The following is a 21,203-nucleotide window of genomic DNA, read 5'->3' as shown; positions in this document are numbered from 1 at the left end:
CAGTGGGCTGCTGCTCATTGCGGTCCTCTATGTGGCATTTTTTCAAAGGAAACTTTGTACTCATTTCTGACTGTTTTTGTCCCTGTGCTTACAGTCTTTCACTGCTGGGATGCAGGGAGAATGTGAGGTAGTGGTTATGCATTTTGCAAGACAGTGATTCTTTATTTTATTACAGAAAAAAGACCAACTCTGCAAGGCCAGATTAAATCATTCCTTTCACTTTTTAATGGGATTTGGATGAATAGAGTAAAATATGCACTTTGCATTCATTGATAGCATCTTTAGGTTGAGGTAATTGAGTCTTTTTTCCCTGACTGAATGAATAATGACTTCATCTGACCCTCAGCGAGGCCTGACACTCAGGCCTCCTTTGTCACAGCAGAAGGGTCTGGGCTTTGAAACATGCTCTACTTCCTCAGCTTAATTTTTCTTCATTCTAATCCAAAAACCTATTTTTCTCAATAATTCAAGCATAAACTATGTAGTAGTTGAAGTGGCGGAAATTGCAAGATATTTGTCCTGGTTGTGCTGCTCTTCAAACGCAGTTGATAAATCCAGTGCGGGGCTCTTGAGCTGCCCTGTTCTCAAGGGCTCTTACTGGGCGGCCCTGCCGGAGGTTTCCAGAAGCTCGCAAGGGCTCCTGTGCAGCCTGCCCGTCCTCTGGGGAGGGGGCGGGCGCTGCCTGCGGGGCCTGCAGGTGGGGGGCCTGCAGGTGGGGGGCCTCGCGGTGACCCCTGGCCCGAAGGTGACCGCTTGTGCAGGACGGGAAGGCACCTGCCCACAGCCTCAGTTAGGGCGTCGCCAGACCACACCGCGTTCCGCAGGCCCCGCGCTGTCTTCCCAGGGCGGGGGGCGGGGCCACGGGGCGGGTCCGATGGGGCGGGGCCACGGGGGTGGGTCTGATGGGGCAGCGCCACGGGGGCGGGTCCGATGGGGCGGGGCCACGGGGGCGGGTCCGATGGGTGGGGCCTGGGGGCGGGGCCTACAGGTGGAGCGGGGAGCCTCTGGGGTGGGGCCTGTCGGGGGATTGCCGAGCCCCGCCCAGGACGCAGACCCTGCCTTGTCCTGGTGGGTGAGCAGGTAGAACCCAGGCTCTAGAGAAACGTCAGTGGTTACTTCTGGCTTCTTGTGGTTCCCGTGTTTCTAGGCTGTTCTTAAAGGCCTATAGGAGTGGCATCCGGCAGCAGCTGGGTTAGACGAGAAAACTTTCTGTTTTGTAATTTTATCACTGGTCTTCATCTTATTTTTCCTAGTAGACTGGCTGTTTTTTGCGGGTGGAATCTCAGTGGGCTCATTTTTCATCGCCTTACGCTGTAGCAGAAAGCTCAGCAGACATTTCCATTTATTCAGTGAGTGGATTTCGTGCGAGCTACACTTACTTACCTGCACTTTCTGACAAAGTTTGGTGTTTTTTTCTAACTACAGGTTCGAATGTTCTCATGCAAGTCTGTGGCAGATGTTAATCACAACCAGATACAAACTAAAGACTGAGACATGGGGAAAGCTAACCTCATTTTGGCCAAAATTAGGGGTTTTCAAAAGTACTAAAAAATAAACCAAGTTACTAATTAATTAGCTCAGTAATTCTCAAACACTTTAGTTTGAGAATTGTAGTATCTCGTTTATTTTATCAAAGTTATGGCAATCACTTTCTTTTTAGATTATTCTCTTTCACAATTTGTACGAGATTCGGGAGGAGCTCAGATGGTGGTGAACTGACAGAGGTGGTAGGACTCGGTGCCTGTCAGGGTCCCGTGAGTGAGGAGTAGGCAGGGTGGGCAGTCACCAGGGGCGACTGTGGGTTCTCCAGGGCCGGCAGGGAGCCCACCTGGTTAGCAGGCGGGGAGCCGCAGCTTGGGGTTGAGGAAAGCGAGGGTAGCCAGGGGAAGGCCAAGGCCACAGAGGTGGGAAGTGCAGATTCAGATCTCAGTGTTTCCTAACTCAAAGAACGAGAACAGGAAAACATGTGTGGGCTTACTTTGTCCCAGGAGCTGTGCTTCGTCTTTAACCCCCTGAGTCTTGTTAGGGAGGCACTTCTGTAACCCTGTTTTACAGATAAGAAAATGGGTGTACAGTTTGCCCAAGGTCCTACTGTGAGGTGGCAGAGCCAGCATTCAAATGAGCCTACGTTTTGATTCCCGAGAAAATGTCATTGCTGTGTGACCCCACCTCTCCCCCTGTGTGGTTCTGAAGCCTTTTTGCAAAGCCCAAGACCCCACCCCTGTGTCCACCCACATGCTGTACCACACTGTGGTCCTTCAGCCAGGCAACTTAGCAGGGGAGGGCAGCATGCAGACCACCAGAGCTTGAGATCACTTCTGACTTGAGGAATGAACACTACTTCTCACCGTTTCCAAGATCCCACACAGAATGCACCCCAAAATGAGTTCATTCCCATGGACATAGCTTCCCCTCACGGTTTGCCCAATCCACAGAATGAATTTGGGGTTGTATACCTTATTGGGAGAACCTAAAGCGTAGGATTTGTGCACATTAAAAAGGCATTCCGTCAAGCTAACTACCTTGTCTGTTGCTTTTCTGCTTGATTCAGAGAAGGTGTTTTCAGAGACACTCCTGGCAGAGAGGGATGACAGACACTGTCCTCTTCCTGGGAGCCTCCACGTGAACATGAAATCCTTACGTGGGATGCACTTAAGCATCAGTTAGCTGGCATTCCACGTGCAGAGAGACACACATCCACTCTCCACAGCCTGAGCAGGGCTCTGCTGTGCTTTGCGCCGCCCCCCCCCCCCGCCCCGTCCCAGTCTGCCCTAGTCGGCTGTCATAGCATCTTCATCTTGACAGAGGATCTGGGTGTTTTTTGGTTGGATACCCTGGACTCCCGTTGTCGCAGTAAATCCTTTCTGGGAATTTCCTGGGGATCATGACTCCCTTTCAGAAATTCTGCTTAAATCTCTCAGATGCTTTTCAGGAGAAGAGTAAAGTTAATACCGTTTTGTATTTTATTATAGTTAAGGTCAGTACAAGAGGAGATTTAAGGATGTCATTCATCACTATCATGTATTCACATTTGTCATGTGAGGGACATTATGGTTACGCCCTAATTCTGTGTTTTCCTTTCAGGTTGGTTTGTTGGACCTTGAACTCAATCAGCTGACCAAAGCACTGTTTGTGGCTTTAGTTGCTCTCTCGGTTGTTATGGTGACCTTACAAGGATTTGTAGGCCCGTGGTACCGCAACCTGTTTCGGTTCCTCCTTCTCTTCTCCTACATCATTCCCATCAGGTAGGTGTAAGAATTAAGAGAATACAAGGAACTGGTTTCATTGAGTTTGATTTTATTGAAATTTATCTTTGTCAGCATGGAAGAAGTTATCCATACGAAGCTAAAGAGGAAGGAGCCAACAACTCTGATGAATCTTAAGGAATGCTTCTGTAGAAAAGAGTATTTTGGGGAGGCAAAGTCAGTGTTGTTAGAATAATCTAGAAATCTGATGGTCTTCCTTATATGAATGTTTTGATAGTATATTCAAGAATTGAGAGATGTTTCTTGATAAAACAAACAGTTTTGTTTATTGCCAATAGACTTTATTTCTAGTGCCATTGGATTATATGCATCACTAAGTTATATTTCAGAAACAATCTAATATATCTGTCAAGTGAGATAAAATATTGAGTAAGACAGACTTTAATATGAACAATTTTTCAAAATGATAACCCATCTAACTTGAAATTAGGATCTAAATAGTTAATATTAGGTATCTAATGAGTTTAATTTACTAATATTTACAGTACGGATATATATAAGTCCATTCTAAAATATTTCCACAAAGTATATTTTAAAAAATGCTTTGTATGTAAGACTGAAAATTTTTACATGAACGAGCAATTCAAGCCTAATCATGTATAAAGCATGAAGCTAGAATAAGCATCTTTTGTAACACAGAACAGAGTAACATAGACTAGAACAGTCTTGCGCAAGGATGTAAACATTCTGAAGGGAAAGGCTTCTTTACAGACCAGCTTTCTCCAAAAGTTTGTCTAAAGGTGAAGTCTCTTTCACTTACGTACATCTAAGTGGAGCTGTAGCGTGCCCCCAGGGTCCTGTGCCCACGACAGTGTCCTGTGTACAGCCCGCTCACGCATCCAGCCCCCACTTGCTGTTTGAGACGGGGAGCTTGTCTCTACTCCTCCAAGAACACGCAGTCTTGTGCATTCACGGCTGTTTCTGCTGGAACTGGAACACTTGCTCCCGTGGACGCTCTCCCATTGACTGCCTCAGCGTCATGCCTGATGTGGCCAGCCTGCCTTCCCAGCCCTGTGTGTCTCCCTCCACCACCACACCACACTCCAGGCTTGGCCCTTCTCAGCTGCAGGAAGCCTCTCCTAACCTGGGCTCGGTGCTCACTGCCAACTAGCCTCTTGGCGTATCACATCAGCCTGTTTTAATTCTGCTGACGTTTCCACTGGTCACTGATACTTGGTCTTGCTTTTCTGATACTCTGTGCTCACCACGCTCCGTGAGGATAGGGGCTGCGTTTGGCTCCGTGCTTGGAACAGAGTGCAGGGCATGCCCCAGGGCTCCTCACACCCTCACTGAATGGACGCGTCACAGAGTTCCCGCCCTGCTCTGAGGAGCTGCGAGTGTGCAGACCATCGGTTGAGCTATCATGCAGTGTCGTTAGCACCTAGATGCATACCGAGTGCCAGCAGGGGGCTCTGGTGACAGAGCTTTGTCCCCAGAAACTCACTGGGTAAGTGGAAACAGGCAGAATATAGCCATTGATCAGTCTTCCCGAGCCAACTCCTTCAGATGGGATGGTCCAGCGGGCAGTTCCTGGTCTGAACGCACGCAGCCCGGATGCCTAGTCACCTTCCCCCCACAGCCCTGATCTGCACCCGGCACGGCACCCAGTGTCCCCTGGGGACATGGATGCAGTCATAGGCCCGACGCGTGCGTGGAACCCGGCAGAGAGGGCCTTGGCTCAGCTTACTGCCGCTCCAGCAGCCCCAGCCCGGTGCATGGCACACACCACATCCTCAGTGCAGGGCTTGGAAAGAACGGCCCCAAAGGAAAGTCAGCTTGCAAATGTGATAAGTCTGTGTTGCTGGTGTTTTCACTCTTTTACAGTAAATGCAATACAGAGTTCCCTGCAGACGTGGCACACCAGTGGGTATGTTTCCCAAAACTAGCATTGGAAGCCTCCCTTCCCTTACTCTCTATGTCCACTCAACCACGCATTTCTGTGGATTGTATCTGCTGATGTAGCTTGACTCTGTTGCTCCCTAGATCAAGGACCTTGATGTCATTTCTGCTTTGAATGAATGTCACAGCTTTCCCCAGGAGCTTCCTGACTCGAGTCTGAGGCCGACAAGGATTCCTTATACAATTCCCACGGGAAAGAAGGCCACATGCCTAGCACCCCACACACAGCCCACTAGGCACCAGCAGCACTTAGTGCTGGAAGGTGTGAGCTTGGGGCCCCACTGCCCAACAGGAACCCCCTGCCCAGTGTGAACCAGCCCCCCTGCCCGGTGTGAACCAACCCCCCTGCCTGGTGTGAACCCCACTGCCCAGTGTGAACCAGCCCCCTTGCCCAGTGCAAGCCCACCTGTCTGGTGTGAACCAACCCTACTCCCCAGTGGGAACACCCTTGCCTGGTGTGACCCAACCCCCCTACCCAGTGTGAGCCAACCCCCCTACCCAGTGTGAGCCAACCCCCCTGCCCAGTGTGAACCAACCCCACTACCCATTGTGAGCCCCCCCTGCCTGTAGTGAACCAACCCCCTACCCAGTGTCAGCCCCCCTGCCCGGTGTGAACCAACCCTGCTACCCCTGTGAGCCCCCCTGCCTGGAATGAACCAACCCCCCCCTACCCAGTATGAGCCAACCCCCCTGCCCAGTGAGAGCCCCCCTGCCCAGTGTGAACCAGCCCCCCTGCCCAGTGCAAGCCCCCTGCCCAGTGTGAACAAGCCCCCCTGCCCAGTGCAAGCCCCCTGCCCAGTGTGAACCAGCCCCCCTACCCAGTGCAAGCCCCCCGCCCGGTGTGAACCAGCCCCCTTCCCTGGTGCAAGCCCCCCTGCCTGGTGGGGAGCCCCTCCTCACCTGCTCAGGCTGTGTCCACAGGGACTGGCACTGCAGTGTTAGCTTGTTAGCACACTCCTCTACTCTCCTTCAGCTGCCCACAAAAGTCTCCTACTCCTACATCCATCGAGCAAACACTTATTTTCTTAGTAAATCCTGTGTTGTTTTTTTTGCCTTGGTTTGTGTTTTTGCTTCATTAATCTTGTTTTTCTTCATTTGTGTTGCTTTTGTCAGTTCTAAGGTGTTTTTCTGATGTCCCTTTCAAGACTCTCATAGTGCAGAAGGCCTATTGGGGACTCTTCCTTCTTTTTTCGGGAGCACTTCCGTATTTAACCAGTGGAAACCACTGAACACTATTCAAATTTTTATTATATTTTTTAGTGAAATATTTTATTCCTATGGACTCTAATTTCTTCAGCATAATGACAGTATAAAGAGACTTCCCATTTCTTTTGTCAAATTAACAGGAAAAATGAACTATAGGTATGAAATATACATTATAAGCATTTTTAGGCCGATATTAACTTTCAATGTTTTTTTTTTGTATTTCAGTTGTATATATATTTATAGTAAAAAATTAGATAATATCTAATAAAAGAGAAAGAAATAGGTATCTGTAATTTTACTATTGGTAAAAACTAAAACTTTTCAGATACGTGTACATATATAGACTTATAAATATGAATGCGCATGTTTACATATATGTAAATATACCAGCATTTACACAAAAACAGATCTTTGTTTTTGTTTGTTTAGCTTATATAGCCTTTTTAAAAGTCTGTTTACAAAATGAGGAATGTACTAAGTTTCTGCAAGTTTGTCTTGTTCTGGTTTTGCAGTCAACAGTTTCTTGGTGTTTTTTTTTTTTAATTTTATTTATTTGACAGAGAGAGAGAAAGACACAGCGAGAGCAGGAACACAAGCCGGGGGAGGGGCAGAGAGAGAGGGAGAAGCAGGCTCCCTGCAGAGCAGGGAGCCCGATGTGGGGCTCGATCCCAGGACCCTGGGACCACGACCTGAGCCGAAGGCAGATGCTCAGTGACTGACACACCCAGGCGGCCCCTCCAGTCAACAGTTTTATATTTACATGTTCAGTCAAGTGTGGAGAGACTTACTAGACAGAATTATACCTGCACCTCTTTTTAGCTCCAAAATGTCTCACGCCTACTTCAACATGATCCTTTGTCTTGTTTTTCACAGTTTGAGAATCCAGTTAGACAAATGTGGCAGAAGAAATGAAAACTGTAAAATGTGAAAAGCCTAGGATGCTGATTTAAGGACTTCATGTTTACATTTGATTCAACAAAGTTTGTTTTCCTTTTGCAAAGTTTCCATAAAATATGAATAGTAATATGTTTTCGTATTTGCTAAATACGCTTTTCAATTTAATAAAGGATTTAAAAAAATTTTTTTTGAAAGTGCACAATTTTGGAAAGTTAAATGCTTTTTCCTCTATTGACCTAACACGTGTTTTTAATGGAAGTCCAGTGTTCCGTTAGTTTCAGGTGTCCAGCATAGCGATTGGACGGCTCCACGCCTTACCAGGTGCTCCCTGCAGGAAGTCTGCCCCCTGCTGGTGACCGTGCAGTTCCCACAGTCTTACCAACTACACTCCCTGGGCTGCACGTTTCATCCCCGTGACTCCCCTATTTTTTAACTGGAGGATCGTACTTGTTAATCCCCTTCATCTGCTTCACCCTTCCCCAGCCCCCTTTCCTGTGGTAAACACCCATTTGTTCTCTGTGTCTGTGAGTCTGTTTCTGGTGTGTTTGGTTGGTTCAAAGGCTTTTCAAATTTAACAAACTTAGGCTGTTTCCTAGAAATTTTTCTTGACAGAATAAAATATTTTTGAGCCACCTGATATAATTTACTTTGTCTTTCAAGGAAAACATTACAGGGTTTAAGTCTTGTAATTGAACTGGATATATGTTCCCTGCGTTGTTTGTGTCACTCGTAACGACACACACACCATCAGAGTTCTTCATGGCTCCGTCAGGCCAGGCACTGGTGGTTGCTTGTTGGTTCAGTCGCTCTTCTCCCCACATGATTTCCAAGTGCTGTGTCACGTTCTAGCTGATGGTCCAGAAAACTGTCCTATCAGTGCTGGGTCAGAGGGACCTTTACTCTCACGGGGGCACGCATGGGTGATGGGGGTAGAAAGGTGCTGACAGTGAGGACTCTGTCCCTTCTGAGAAACACATGGGCCCGTCTTGTCTAAAGCACTGCAATCGATGGGGGCCCTGTGGCTTGGGCAGCGGGGCCCCCATTCTGCCACCTAACTGCCTGAAGGAGTGAGTACCCAGCTCTGCTCAGAGCACTGCACAGTAAGAATCAAGTATTGAAAATGTCAGGTAACATGGGTACAGAATTGGCTTCGGAACCTAGAAATTAACTCTCTTAACATCTCAGTAGGGCCTCCTTTTCCATTTAGCATGCTTGGGGAAAAAAGTGTTTCCAACCTAGGAAACCAGTCAATGGTGTTGGAAATTTGCAGCCTATCCAGATTGCAAAAGATACTAATATAGAAAATTCACGGTTTGTAAAGCATGCACAGGATAGAGGCCAAGGGTGTCACTGGACAGCTTTTTGCTGAAGAGGTTAGGTATGTAACTCATGGACTCACTCACCCACTTGGCCAGAGCCTGGAGCAGATGGGGTTATCCAAGGAGAGATGTGTGCAGAAGCCTCTTGTCAGGTGGTGTGGACCCCCATAACACACATTGGAGAAGCACAGAGTTTTTGAGAATCCTGGATCAGCAGGAGCACTACCAGCCTGGGCTGGAAGGAACAGAGACAGGCTAAAATGAGGGAAGCCTTTTGGACCCCCCAAATCCGACAGGCAGGAAACAGGCTGATAGAGCTGCCCCGCTGCAAACTGGTGCTACCCTTGCGGAGAAAGGAAGAATCACTGTGCCACAGGTGCACAGGCCTGGACCCACAGGGCCAGAGAGTGGAGCATCCAGTCACAAAAGACTGTCCCCAGCTCTCCTAACCTGAAAGAGTTGGCCCTACTGGGCAGGATACGGGTGTTCTTTTCAGGTCCGTGTTTTACTGATAGTCTTTCTCAATCTATAGCTTGAATTTTTACTATTGGTGAAATTATGAAAAAATGTTAATTTTGCATAGTCAAATTTATAAGTCTTTTTTGCTGTTGGTTACACTCTCTTTATGTTGTTCAGAGAGCCGTTCTGGGCTCTGGATGATGGAGCTACCCTCCTGCATTAGCTTCTGAAAGCATGGCAGGGTTGTCTGACCGCTGGAAGTGGTGGGGTTTTTTAATAGTGTGAAACAGGATTTTCATGTATCACTGCTTTCCACACCAGTTGTCTCAGCAGACCTTGTAAGAAAGACTGTTCCTCAGTGACAAGAGCCCCTCCGTCGTACGCTAGGACTCAGACACGCACAGGCCACTCTGGGTCTCCTGTGCTGTCCCCTTGGGGGTTTGTCTATTCCTGAGCCAGAACTCACACACCTTTGTCCTGAGTTAGTGGTTCCTAGAAAGGGCCTTCCTCCTCGTGCTCTTCAAGAGCAGCCTTGTTCTCACTGGCTGTTTGCATTTAATACTATATCTTCAGACCATGAATCTAGCCTTAAATTTTTTTTTTAAGATTTTTTTTATTCAGGGGCGCCTGGGTGGCTCAGTCATTAAGTGTCTGCCTTCGGCTCAGGTCATGCTCTCAGGGTCCTGGGATCGAGCCCCGCATCAGGCTCCCTGCTCGACGGGGAGCCTGCTTCTCCCTCTCCCACTCCCCCTGCTTGTGTTCCCTCTCTTGCTATGTCTCTCTCTGTCAAATAAAGAAATAAAATCTAGAGAAAAAAAATTCATTTATGGGGGGTGGGCGGGCAGAGGGAGAGAATCTCAAGCAGACTCCCTGATGACCGTGGAGCCCAACACAGGGCTCGATCCCATGACCCTGAGATCATGAACTGAGCCAAAATCACGAGTCAGCTGCTCATCCGACTGAGCCACCCAGGTGCCCCAACATAACTCTTAATTTTTTAGGTCTTCTGCCGTATCTCAAATTTTAAAAAATTTCTCCGTAGAAATCTTGCACAACTTTTATTGGAGCTGTTCTTAGATACTTGATATTTTTCAAATGCTGTTGTAAATACTATGGGTTTTGAAAGAACTGTTTCCTTTGTATTTGTTACTGGTATGGAGAAATCAAGTGACTTCTATAAAATGATTGAATCCATCAATTTTGGTAAAACTTTATTGATTTCAATTATTAATCTGGGGTTTATTGGACTTTCTCTAAGGTAATTGTATCATCAGTAAATAATGACAGTTTTGATTCCTGCACCATTTATTTCTTTTCCTTATCACTGTATCAAAGATTCCTGATACAACGTTAAGCAGAAGTACTAATAATAGACTCTGCTTTTGTTTTCATCATAAAAGGCAAAACTTCCAAGATTTCATCAAGTATGCTATATGTTTTTATAGAAACCCTTTTTATCCTAAGGAAGTTTTTTTTTTAAAGATTTTATTTGAGCAAGAGAGAGAGCACGAGCGGGGGGCAGGTGGGGAGCAGCAGAGGGAGAGGGAGAAGCAGACTCCCTCTGAGCAGGGATCCCGATGTGTGCTCCATCCCAGGACCCTGAGGTCATGACCTGAGCTGAAGGCAGTCGCTTAACCGACTGAGCCACCCAGGCGCCCCCTGAGGAAGTTTTTCCTATTACTATTTGGCTAAAATTTGTTTTAAAATTATGATTATAGTTTTCGATAGATTTTTAAAATCTATTGAAATGATATTTTATCTTTAAATTTTTCCTTAATATTTTAATATGAAAAATTATATTGTTTGGCTTTCTAATGTGGTACCTGCCTTTATTCTTTGGGGGAAAGATGCAACTTAATCATGATATACCATTCTTTTTGTGTTACTGGATCCCATTGTTTGTATTTTTTGTGGAATTTTTGCATTGGTCCATATGATTGACTCCGCTGTAACTTTCCTGATGGTGTTTAGTGTCAGGAGCATGCCATTCTCATGAGTACATTGACAAGTCTTCTTTCATTTTCTCCTCTCTAAAATATTTTCTGTAAAATTATAATGATTTATTCCTTGATATTGACACATTAGGGAGGCCTGAATTTTTTACTGTGAAAAGATATTTGGCAGAGTGGATGTCTTTAATAGGTTAAATATATTTATCAAGTAGTTGTAAATAGTTAAATAGTTAAAAAGTTGATTTCAAGTTTTTGATTTCTTCTTCGGTCAGTTTTGCAGTTACAGTTCTCAGGAAATATGTCCCCTGTGCCCGTATTCAGGTGTATTCCCACAAGCCTGTTGATAATGTTTTCCTTTGACCTCAAATGTGTAGGGTCTGTGGGGTTGATCTTTGTCCCTCACTCTTGATACTTGTTCCTCTTTTCTGTTTTTCTTGACCAGTCTTCCAGCAGGTGTATCAGCTGTAGAAGTCTTTTGGGAAGACCTTCTCTAGGCTTTATTGATTCTTTGTGCTATATAATATTTCTCTAATTTATTGTTATCTTCTCTCCTCACACCTTTTTTGGTTTGTGTTATTCTTCTTGAGATAGATGTTTCAGTTACGAGTTTTCAGCCTTTTTTCCCATTCTGAGTATGTCATTGAGGCTATAAATTCACACAGAAGTACTGCTTTGGCTACATCCTAGATGCTTCTGTACGTGGTATTTTTGTTACTGTCAGTACAGAATTTCCACTGTGATTTCTTCTTTGACCTGTGGTTATTATAAGCATATTTGCATTTCCTAATTATTATCTGTGTTCATATTTATTTTTTTATGTTGTTGTCAAAGAATGTATCTTAGTCATTTCAGATGCATGAACTTTGCTGAGATGCATTGTAGGGCTGGGTGTCTAGTTGACTTAAACCTGGGTGCTGGATTGCTGGAATGTGTGCACGTCTGTTAGGCCGAGATTGTTAATCTTGTTTTTTAGTTTCTCCGCATCCCCGCTGGCTTTTCTGTGCCTTCTGTCACACTTGCAAAGCGTCAGGTGGAAATCTCCCATTGGTATTGGGAATCTATTTTCTCTGGAATTCTGTTGCTGGCATTATATATTTTGTGGCTTTGATATCAGATGTATACAAATTTAAACTGTTAAATATTTCTGCTGAATTAAGCATTTTCTCATTATAAAGTGACTTTGTCTCTGCTAAAGCTTTTTTTTTTTTAAAAGAGTTATTTATTTGAGAGAGAGAGAGAGAGAGAATGGGGGAGAGAGAGGGAGAGGGAGGGAGAGAATCCTCAAGCAGACTCCAAGCTGAGCACAGAGCCTGACACGGGGCTTGACCCCATAACCCCCAGACCATGACCTGAGCTGAAAGAGTCAAACCCTTAACCCACTGAGCCACCCAGGCACCCCTCTGTGAAAGCTTTTTGCATTAAATTCTACTTCGTGTTATATTCATATAGCCATGCCTGCTGGGTGTAATGTGCTTGGCTTGTCTTGCTCCATTTTGCACTTTCCCGTCTGTGTGTGTGTGTATATGTGTGTCTCTTACGTTTCATTTTTACCTACTCTGACAAACTGTGCCTACACAGTTATTGTGATTCTGTTGTATTTCTGGTTTAAACCTATCATCTTATTTTGTTTTTTTAGTATGACTCACCTGCTCTGTATTTTTCTCCTGTCTTACCATTTTATAATTCTAGTAGAGTTCCACTTTCTTCTCTACTAGTTTAGAAGATTTTAAGCCATATTTATTCTTTTAGTAGTTAGCCTGTGAACTGAGATCATTGTTCTCAATCTATCAAATCTGCAGGTAGTTACTTCCTTTACATATTGTCTCGGAGTAACGTTTACCTCCCTGCACCCTTTTGACCTTGTGCCACTTTTGTCGTGTATTTAAATTCAAGTCATTCTTAAGTCCCAAAGATACTGTCGTTTTCTACATTCTTTATGCACTTTGGTGTATCCATGTGTTTTTTCATTTCTTCTTATACGTCAGGCCTTTTATGTAGGATGATTTTCCTTCTGTCAAAAATTTATTGTTTTGTTTACTATGGGTTTGTTGGGAATGCTCTAGATTTCTGTTTGGCTTTCCTTCCTGAAACAGTTCCACCTGCGTGCCCCACGCTGCTCCTTGGTGCCCTCCGCCCTGCAGCAGTTTTCCGACCTGTGTCTTGTTGCTCTGGGCTTGGGCGCTGTGTGGGGACAGAAGCTGCTTTTCATATAATGCTTAGGATTCGGTGCGTTTCTCGAATGCACCAGTCTGTGGATTGGTCCTTTCCCATCCCAGAAAACTGGTGGTTGTCTCCTTTTATATACTGCTCTGTCCCCTCTCTTTTGGGGACATGAATGTGAGATTTGTTCAGTGTCCTAACCCCACTTTCTTTCTCCTGTTTTTCCCTATTTTCCACCTTCTGTCCCCATTCTCCATTTTGTATCATTCCCAGCAATCCGACTTCCAAGTCACTGATCTCATCTGTGGCTGCGTCTAGGCCTCTGTCAAACCAATTGAGTTCTTAATTTCAGTTATTGATACTTTTTAGTTTGGGAAATTCTGTTTGGTGTCTTCATCACATTGATTTATTCATATTTATGTTTGTCTCTTCCTTGCACATGTCTTTCTGGTTTTCCGTACGTTCCCTGTTTTACAGCCTGTGTCAGTCACGTGTGGGATCTGCTGCTTTTGTTGATCCTTCCTCTTGTTTTTCCCTTCTGGCTCTTGCTCCTAGTACGGTCCCCTGAGTGCTGTGCTGTTTGTTGTTGTGTTTTGTTTTTGGTTTATTTGGGGAGGTTTTCTTTGGTAATTGTATTTGAAAAGCTAATTATATGAGTAATGGGAGATCAAAGATGAAAGTTACGTGTTTCTGAAAACTCTACACTTGCTTCTGCGGTGTACTTGGAGGTACCACCTGTCTTGGAACATCTTCCCCCAAATTGGAGATTCACAGTCACCGAATCATGTGAGCCTGGTGCCATCTCCACATGCACCTGCCTCACTTTCCAGCTTCCCCCTTAGTGTGACAGTGTAGCCCCTCACAGCCCTGCCTCTCATGGAAAGAAGGGCCTCTTGTTGGACCTCCACCTTTTGATGGTCCCGGTCTTTGTTTTTGCTCCTGCCCAGGTAGTCTGTTGAAGAGAGAATTCAAACTCTTGGGGCCTGGCACGTGATCACTTAACCTTTGTGGAAACTGATGAGGGTTCAACCCAGAAATTCGTATCTATTCAGTGCCTTATTTCTTTTAAGAAATTTAAAAAACATTTTATACAGTATTTCTTACTGTTTTCAGTGGGAACATTGGTTCAAATAGTATAGCCTGCCGTTACCCAAGATCACAGAACTTTCTTGCAGTTTTGTATAAAGAAAGTTAGACAAATTTGAATGAAACTCTCTGATTAACTTTGTTGGCAGTACTTTCCAAGGGTAGGTACAGTTTTCAGGCCCCAAATGTGATAAACTTTATTCTTGAGAATGCAGCAGGCTTTGTTTTAACAACAAAGTGCAACTATATCATAGCAAATTTGGGGAATGCAAGGTGACAGTAAAAAAAAAATGTGACCTGGATAAATTATGGTCTATCTATACGATGAATACTATCCATTCATAAAAAGGAATAAAGTATTGATACATAGAACAACTTGGGCATTTATAGGATGTTCTTAAAGTTAGAAAATTATAATGACGGACAGTTCAGCAGTTGCCAGGGTTCGGGTTGGGGGCAGCTAGCACTGTTGGGGGTTAACCTGAGGACTGTGAGATGGAACTGTCTGATCCCGATGGTGGACAGGGTGTAACACGAATCTGTCCTTGGGACACATAAAGCAGAAGAGTGTGTGTAAAGCCTGACAGAGCCTGAATGAAGCCTGCGTTTGACTTAATCGTGTTGTAACACTGGCTGTGCAGAGTGTGTTTCATGCCCTAAGGTGCCACCACTGGGGGAGCACCCGGGAACTCCCCTGGTTTTGCTACTTCTGTGAGTCTAAAAACAACTTCAAAGTTAGAAGTTACAAAAAAGCAGGGCGCCTGGGCGGCTCAGTCATTGAGCGTCTGCCTTCGGCTCAGGTCATGGTCCTAGGGTCCTGGGATCGAGCCCCGCATCGGGCTCCCTGCTCCACGGGGAGCCTGCTTCTCCCTCTCCCACTCCCCCTGCCTGTGTTCCCTCTCTCACTGTGTCTCTCTCTGTCAAATAAATAAATAAAATCTTTAAAAACAAAACGTTACAAAAAAGCAAAACACTGTCATCACCATCCACGAGAGCTGGTATATACTTGGAGGTGGAGGTCTCAGGCTCTGGAGTCTGGGGGCTGTGAGTTTGCATTCTTGGGTTGAGGACACCTCACTCCTGCTGTGGCCTCAATTGGTCTCTTCTGTTCCTTCTCAGGGTAAAGTGGCATTTACTGCACCAGTAGCTGGATTCACTCTTCAGGCCTTTGTCCTTCTGGCTCTTCTTGTTTCAGTTTGTGTTGTCTTTTCATATGATAACGAACAGCTCTTTCATATTTGCAGATATATTTATCTCATTTGCCTTTTAATTAGACTGTGGTACTTTTTCATGAAAGATCTATAGATGCGGTTTGTAAATTAAGTTAAAGGGGGACTTTGTGTGTCAAACAGGTGCAAAGAAGATGAGAAGAGCAATCTGTTGGGTGTGGCTCGAACAAGAAGCCCAGTGCCCGCTGGGTCTTCTCCCCGTCTGCTGACTCTGCCTTCTTCCGCTTAAGTGTCTTCTGTGCCCCATCTTCCTCACCTGCCTGCACAGATGGTGTTAGCGGTCTCAGGCTCATGTTCTGCTCCCGTAATTACACACTTTATTGAAACTGATTCAGGAAAACTGAGAGTGCACTGGTGCTCCCAGAACCCAGAATCCAGCACTGCCTCACTGTGCGTAGCCTGGATATTCAAGGCCCAGTGCCCCGGTCCGACCTCAGAGCAGGGGTGTGCCTCTGCTGCTGCAGCCTTGCAGCCCAGCAAGGGCATGACTCGTCCCCGCTCTGTTTGCAGGGCTCCATCGTGGGGGCGCTGGGGGGCGTTTCCTCCCAGTCCTATCCTCTGCCCTGGTTTCACTGTGGTTACACTGTCCCCTTCGGGTAGAGAGTTGAGCTGAGCTTTTCCAACCTTGAAAAGCATCTGATTTTCTGCCTTCAACCTTTTTTCTTTCTTTTTTTTTTTTAAAGATTTTATTTATTTGTTTGTCAGAGAGAGACTGCGTGCACAAACGGGAGGGGGCAGGCAGGTCAGGCAGAGGGAGAAGCAGGCTCCCCGCTGAGCAGGGAGCCCCATGTGGGGCTCGATCCCAGGACCCTGGGATCATGACCTGAGCTGAAGGCAGACACTTAACTGACTGAGCCACCCAGGCATCCCTGCCTTCCACCTGTTCATCTGGTCTTTTTTGGCCTGGTTATAGCTTTCTTATGAATATTTTGACACAACCGCTACATGCTTAATTTGGGGTCTTAAACACCTTTGCCATTCCTTTATTCTTAGACTACCAGAGACATTTCATTTTAAGGTGTATCAAATTGCATTTAATTAGTACTCTTATTTATGAACTACAGGAAGTGCTGGCCCTTTAATAGGAATATTTATCTCTTTCACGTATTGACACAAAATATTTGGCCTCACTCCTGCATAAATATCTTTATGCTGTTGCTGTATGGTGTGTTTTACCTGTCAGTACACACACACACACACACACACACACACACACACCCTGGTGTGTTTTACCTGTCAGTACACACACACACACACACACACACCCTCTCGGCTCCAGCTGGCGCATAGTGTATGCAGTAGTTCACGTGCCCCCCCCCCCCACGTAAACACTGAAACAACTCTGAATGGTGGGGAAGGCCTAAATTACCTGTTGCCATTCACCCTGATAATCTGAGCCTATGATTAATATTTGATTGTGGGGGATGTTGAGGAGCTGGGGCTGACATCACTCTGAACAGAAGGCGAAAAGGTGAGTCTCCCTGAAGACCGTCCTTACTGTGCCCCCGTCTCCCTAAGTGTGGCACGGAGCAAGGGTGTGTTCTCGGAGCCCTCCGGGGGGCCCCAGGTCCTGGCACACTCCCGGGCATCCCGCTGCCTCGTGTGCAGCTTCTGACTCTCCCTGTGGCTCTGGCATTTTTTGCTTCAGTTGATCTGGAACCTCGATGCTCCGTTTATTTCTCCTATTTCATTTCCAATCTCTCATCTTCCCACACCCATTCAAAAACTTAATAATGTGATGTAGAATTTGCATATGCCAGTTTAAACTACTTTCATACCTTACCAGATTTTTTGTTTCTTAGGGCTGAAGGCTGTACATTCTTTGTGTCTGTGTGTGTAGTTGATGCGGTTCAGGTGGACTCCCGGTGGATTTAGGTGTGTACCCACCTTTGTTCCACTTACGTGCCATCGGTACCTTCCAAGCTCAGGTTTGCTGACGACCCGCCTTCCCCTAGTGGTGCGCGACATGCTGCCTGCCCGGGTCCGTTCCATTTTATCTCAGGGCTCATCTTTTCTATAAAACCTTCTCCCGACTGTTGAGACAGTGATACAGTAACATAATTCAGTAACCTGCTTTTATGCATTAGTGCCGATACCCACAGTGACCTTCCCTGTAGATGGCATTTTAGAGGTACTATGACAGGCTCAGAAAGATCAAGTGTGTCATTTGTCCAAGATCATAGAACTGGTAAATTTGGAAATTAAAAAATCAGTACAAGTCACACCTAGCCTTAACCCTGTAAAATTCAGTTGGCCATGCCTCTTCCTGATGGAGCATAGAAAGAGGGTTCGGAGAATTGGGGAGGTTGAGTGGGCCAGAGTTGATTATTGAGATAAGGGAAATGAAAGGGAAAAGGAACCTGGAGTCCTTCGGCAGTTCTGGCTCAGGTGACAGGTGGTCCCAAGGAGTGTTTCCTCCTCCTTGAGAAAGAGTAGATTTCTCTGTTTTGTTTTGTCTGGCACCGGAAGACGAGGAAGGGGGAATGTTACCCTCCCTTGTATATATTCATGTAGAGGGGATCTGTGATGAGTCTGAGGTAGGATCGTCTGCAGGCAACAGAATACACTGGTCTCAAGCCCAGGGCAGAGGTCCAGATTCCTAGAAGAGACTTGAATGTTACCCTCCACGTGCCCAGCGTTGGGAGAGTTCAGCCAGTGAGGATCTTGGTGCCATCCCTTGCCATCCACGGTGTGTCACGAAGAGGTGGATGGGGCGCCTGGATGGCTTCCTCAGTGGGCATCCGACTCTTTGTCTCAGCTCGGGTCTTGATTTTGGGGTCATGGGTTTAGACCCCACATTGGGCTCCGCACCCCAAAAAAGAGGTTAAAGATGTCACAAAATGAAAAATTTGGGGGGAGATTCAGATAAAACGGTATCTGTGCCATTTCCCACAGATGACAATTTACAGGAAAAAGCTTTGATTACTTTTGATAGAACTTCTCATTAAGATGACTTTTCTTTTGCTCAGATTAAGATCTACACATACGCCTCAGTCAGGCAGGAGTGTGTGAGCCCTTTTGGGCGGCTGTGTTCCCTGGGGAGCGCTGCAGGCACAGGGCCTGGCTCAGCCGGGAGCCCGAGTGCCGCCAAGCGCCACTGCACCATCGTATCACAGGACAGTCTGAATGCAGCAGGCAGCGGGTGGGCTGAGTGGGGTCCTGGCCCCACCGTGGCACTGAGGGAAATAGGCCTCCTGTTTCTCCAGGGCTCGGGTTCCCTCCTCCGACATTTCCCGGTGGTGAGGTGAGGCCAGGTGGGACTGTTTGGTCAGGAAGGAGCCCCCAGGAGGTGCCTGCTCCCCGGTCAGCCTTGTGCTCGGCTGCGGCGCCCCTTCTTGACACTCCTGACGCTGCGCAGAGTCCAGGGGCTCCGTTTCGGTGTGTGTGACAGCGAGGATCACTGTGGCCTTCTTGTTCACTTGACTGTCTAAAATGGCAGACAGCTTTTCCACTTAATTTGAAATGGATCTCTTGATCACAAAATCACAGTTGGTCAGTTAGCAATAAAATGAGCTTAAAATAACTGGTATCCATTACCTTATGATCTATCTCTGTAATTCTCAAAATGGTAGGCTTAATGTTTTTTTGTTCATAGGTCATGTTACTGTAAAGTACTTTACTAGACGAGCGGAGGTCTAAATTTTAAAATTCTATAAATTAGCACATTACTAAGTATAGTGATGATAATTATAATTACTCTGTCAACTTAGTGTTTGAAGTTTGAGCTTCTAGAGATCTTTAACATTAAAAAGCAAACTATACGAACATTTGACCAAAATATACAATGCATGTAAACTCAAGCTTCTGCTTCCTGTGTGGTATTTCAGTCTTAGTTGAAGATACATTTTCTATGATAGTTTTCACTTGTAAAGTGAACTTGTGTTTTATTTTTCCTTGAAGATTATCCGCATCCTCTGTTCACTGGCCTTGAGGGTGTGTGCCGTCAGCCGAAAATAGCCCACTGACGTTTATTTGTGACTATTTCGTGAAATAACAAATTCTTACAGCTATGTGACAATAGCAGTGGTTTTATTAAGCCCTAACCGTTCATGATTTGAAGAGAGCACCGCAGATGAACCCAGAAGGTGCTCCTTGGGTTTCCACTCCGCCCCAAGCCCAGCAGCACCCTGTGAACTCTTGAAAACTTCCTGCCTGCCTGTGGAAGTCTGTGTACTTGTCAATTAAAACTCTTCTTTCTGACCCGCAGAGTTCTTAGGATTTTTAAGATGTGAGCTTTATGGACAAATAGCTCATTATGATTGTTTTAATTTTCTTTAACTTACCTACAGACTGGACTCTCTCCACTGACTCTGAGTCCTCCACGTTGCTTCTCAAGGGTGCGTTTCTTAGTAGGTAGATCTGTATGAATTGCCGTGTTGGTCATAATGAGTGACTGTCAGCAGCTTCCCTGCATCGTGTAGGTATATCACATACCACGTCTGCTATTTTCTTGACAAAATCAAATCAGGCACAGATTTTTTTCTAGAATTGGAAGCATATCTGAATGGTCTTGAGTCTGAATGTGAACGAGAGCAAAGCTGGTTGTGTGTGAAGTCGGGAGCAGAGTGAGCACGTCAGTAAGCCCCACAGGGAGCTGAGTGCCGCTGGGGTCACAGAGGAGCCCTTCATCCGTTGCCCTGACTGTGAAACGCACATTCTGCACCATGGTCTGGCCCCTGCCACGTCTGATCCCACCTCCTGCCACTCTCCCCCGCTGTGCTTCTGCTCGGGCCACACCACCGCCCCAGTCCTCAGGGAGGTCCCTGCTCGGGAGCCTGGTATTGTGAGGGGCCTAGTCTTCCCAGGATGTGTTCAGTCCGGCATTCATCGTCCCAGGAGAGCATCCTGTTTGTTCTTGTAAAATGAGCGGATCAAGGTCATGATGCATTTTGAATATCTGTTCCGAGTGGGATGCTGCCTGAACCCCTTACACACGCACCATCTCTCCTTTGTGTCTGAGCGGGGGTACTTAACGCACATCCACCTTCTCCTCCCACATCTGCCTCCGCATGCCCCACTGGAGGACCAGGATGAGGAGCCTGTTTACTGTCGCCTACAAACATGATAAGGGGCCTCAAAAGGTTTGTTGGCTTAAGTGTCAACAAATTCATTTATTTTAAAGTCTGAAATACGGTATTACCTACTTAGTTCCCATGAAGTTAAAGATAATACGCCTGTATGGAAAACGTGAGTTTGAACATATCGTGTAGGTTTGGACCCTGCTAACGATTGTAATGAACCGGTTTTGTTTGGCAGTTTGCGTGTGAACTTGGACATGGGCAAAGCCGCATATGGATGGATGATCATGAAGGACGAGAGCATCCCCGGCACGGTTGTGCGGACCAGCACCATCCCAGAGGAGCTGGGGCGCCTGGTGTACTTGCTCACGGACAAAACAGGTACTGCTCCTGGTTCATGTTTGCCTTTGTGTGCTCGCCGGCATCCAGGGCAGGGTGACGATGGTGTGCATGTGCCTGTGTGCGCTCACCGGCATCCAGTGCAGGGTGACCCTGGTGTGTCTGTGTGTGCATGCATGTGTGCGTGTGTGCATGTGTAGCGGCGTATTGAAGTCATTCAAATTTAGGATTTTCCAAACTCCGCTGAACACTGGCACACAACTAACCTTCACCTTTGAATAAACACGGTATCATTAGAATTAGCAAAATGTTAAATCCTTAGAGATTTAAATGACATGTTTATATATTTTTGATTCTCTGCTGCCGTGCCGTT

The 21,203-nt window shown here is 46.1% G+C and overlaps 1 protein-coding gene across 5 annotated transcripts in view; it reads left to right on the top strand.

Moving 5' to 3' along the window:
* Positions 1-21,203, top strand: part of ATP9B (ATPase phospholipid transporting 9B) — a 247,254-nt gene that overhangs the window by 160,239 nt on the left and 65,812 nt on the right. For all 5 annotated transcript variants that reach the window (XM_088019563.1, XM_088019561.1, XM_088019562.1 and 2 more), the window contains 2 exons: positions 3,085-3,245; positions 20,730-20,872. In XM_088019563.1, coding sequence (XP_087875689.1) covers positions 3,085-3,245; positions 20,730-20,872 — 304 coding nt within the window. The remainder of the gene's footprint in view (positions 1-3,084; positions 3,246-20,729; positions 20,873-21,203) is intronic.

The sequence above is a fragment of the Eumetopias jubatus genome, unplaced genomic scaffold, assembly GCF_037043125.1.
Source record: "Eumetopias jubatus isolate StellerSeaLion01/CBP00866 unplaced genomic scaffold, mEumJub1_p1.0 scaffold_16, whole genome shotgun sequence".
NCBI classification, from domain to species: Eukaryota; Metazoa; Chordata; class Mammalia; order Carnivora; family Otariidae; genus Eumetopias; species Eumetopias jubatus.
This window is presented reverse-complemented; position numbering and strand designations above follow the sequence as displayed.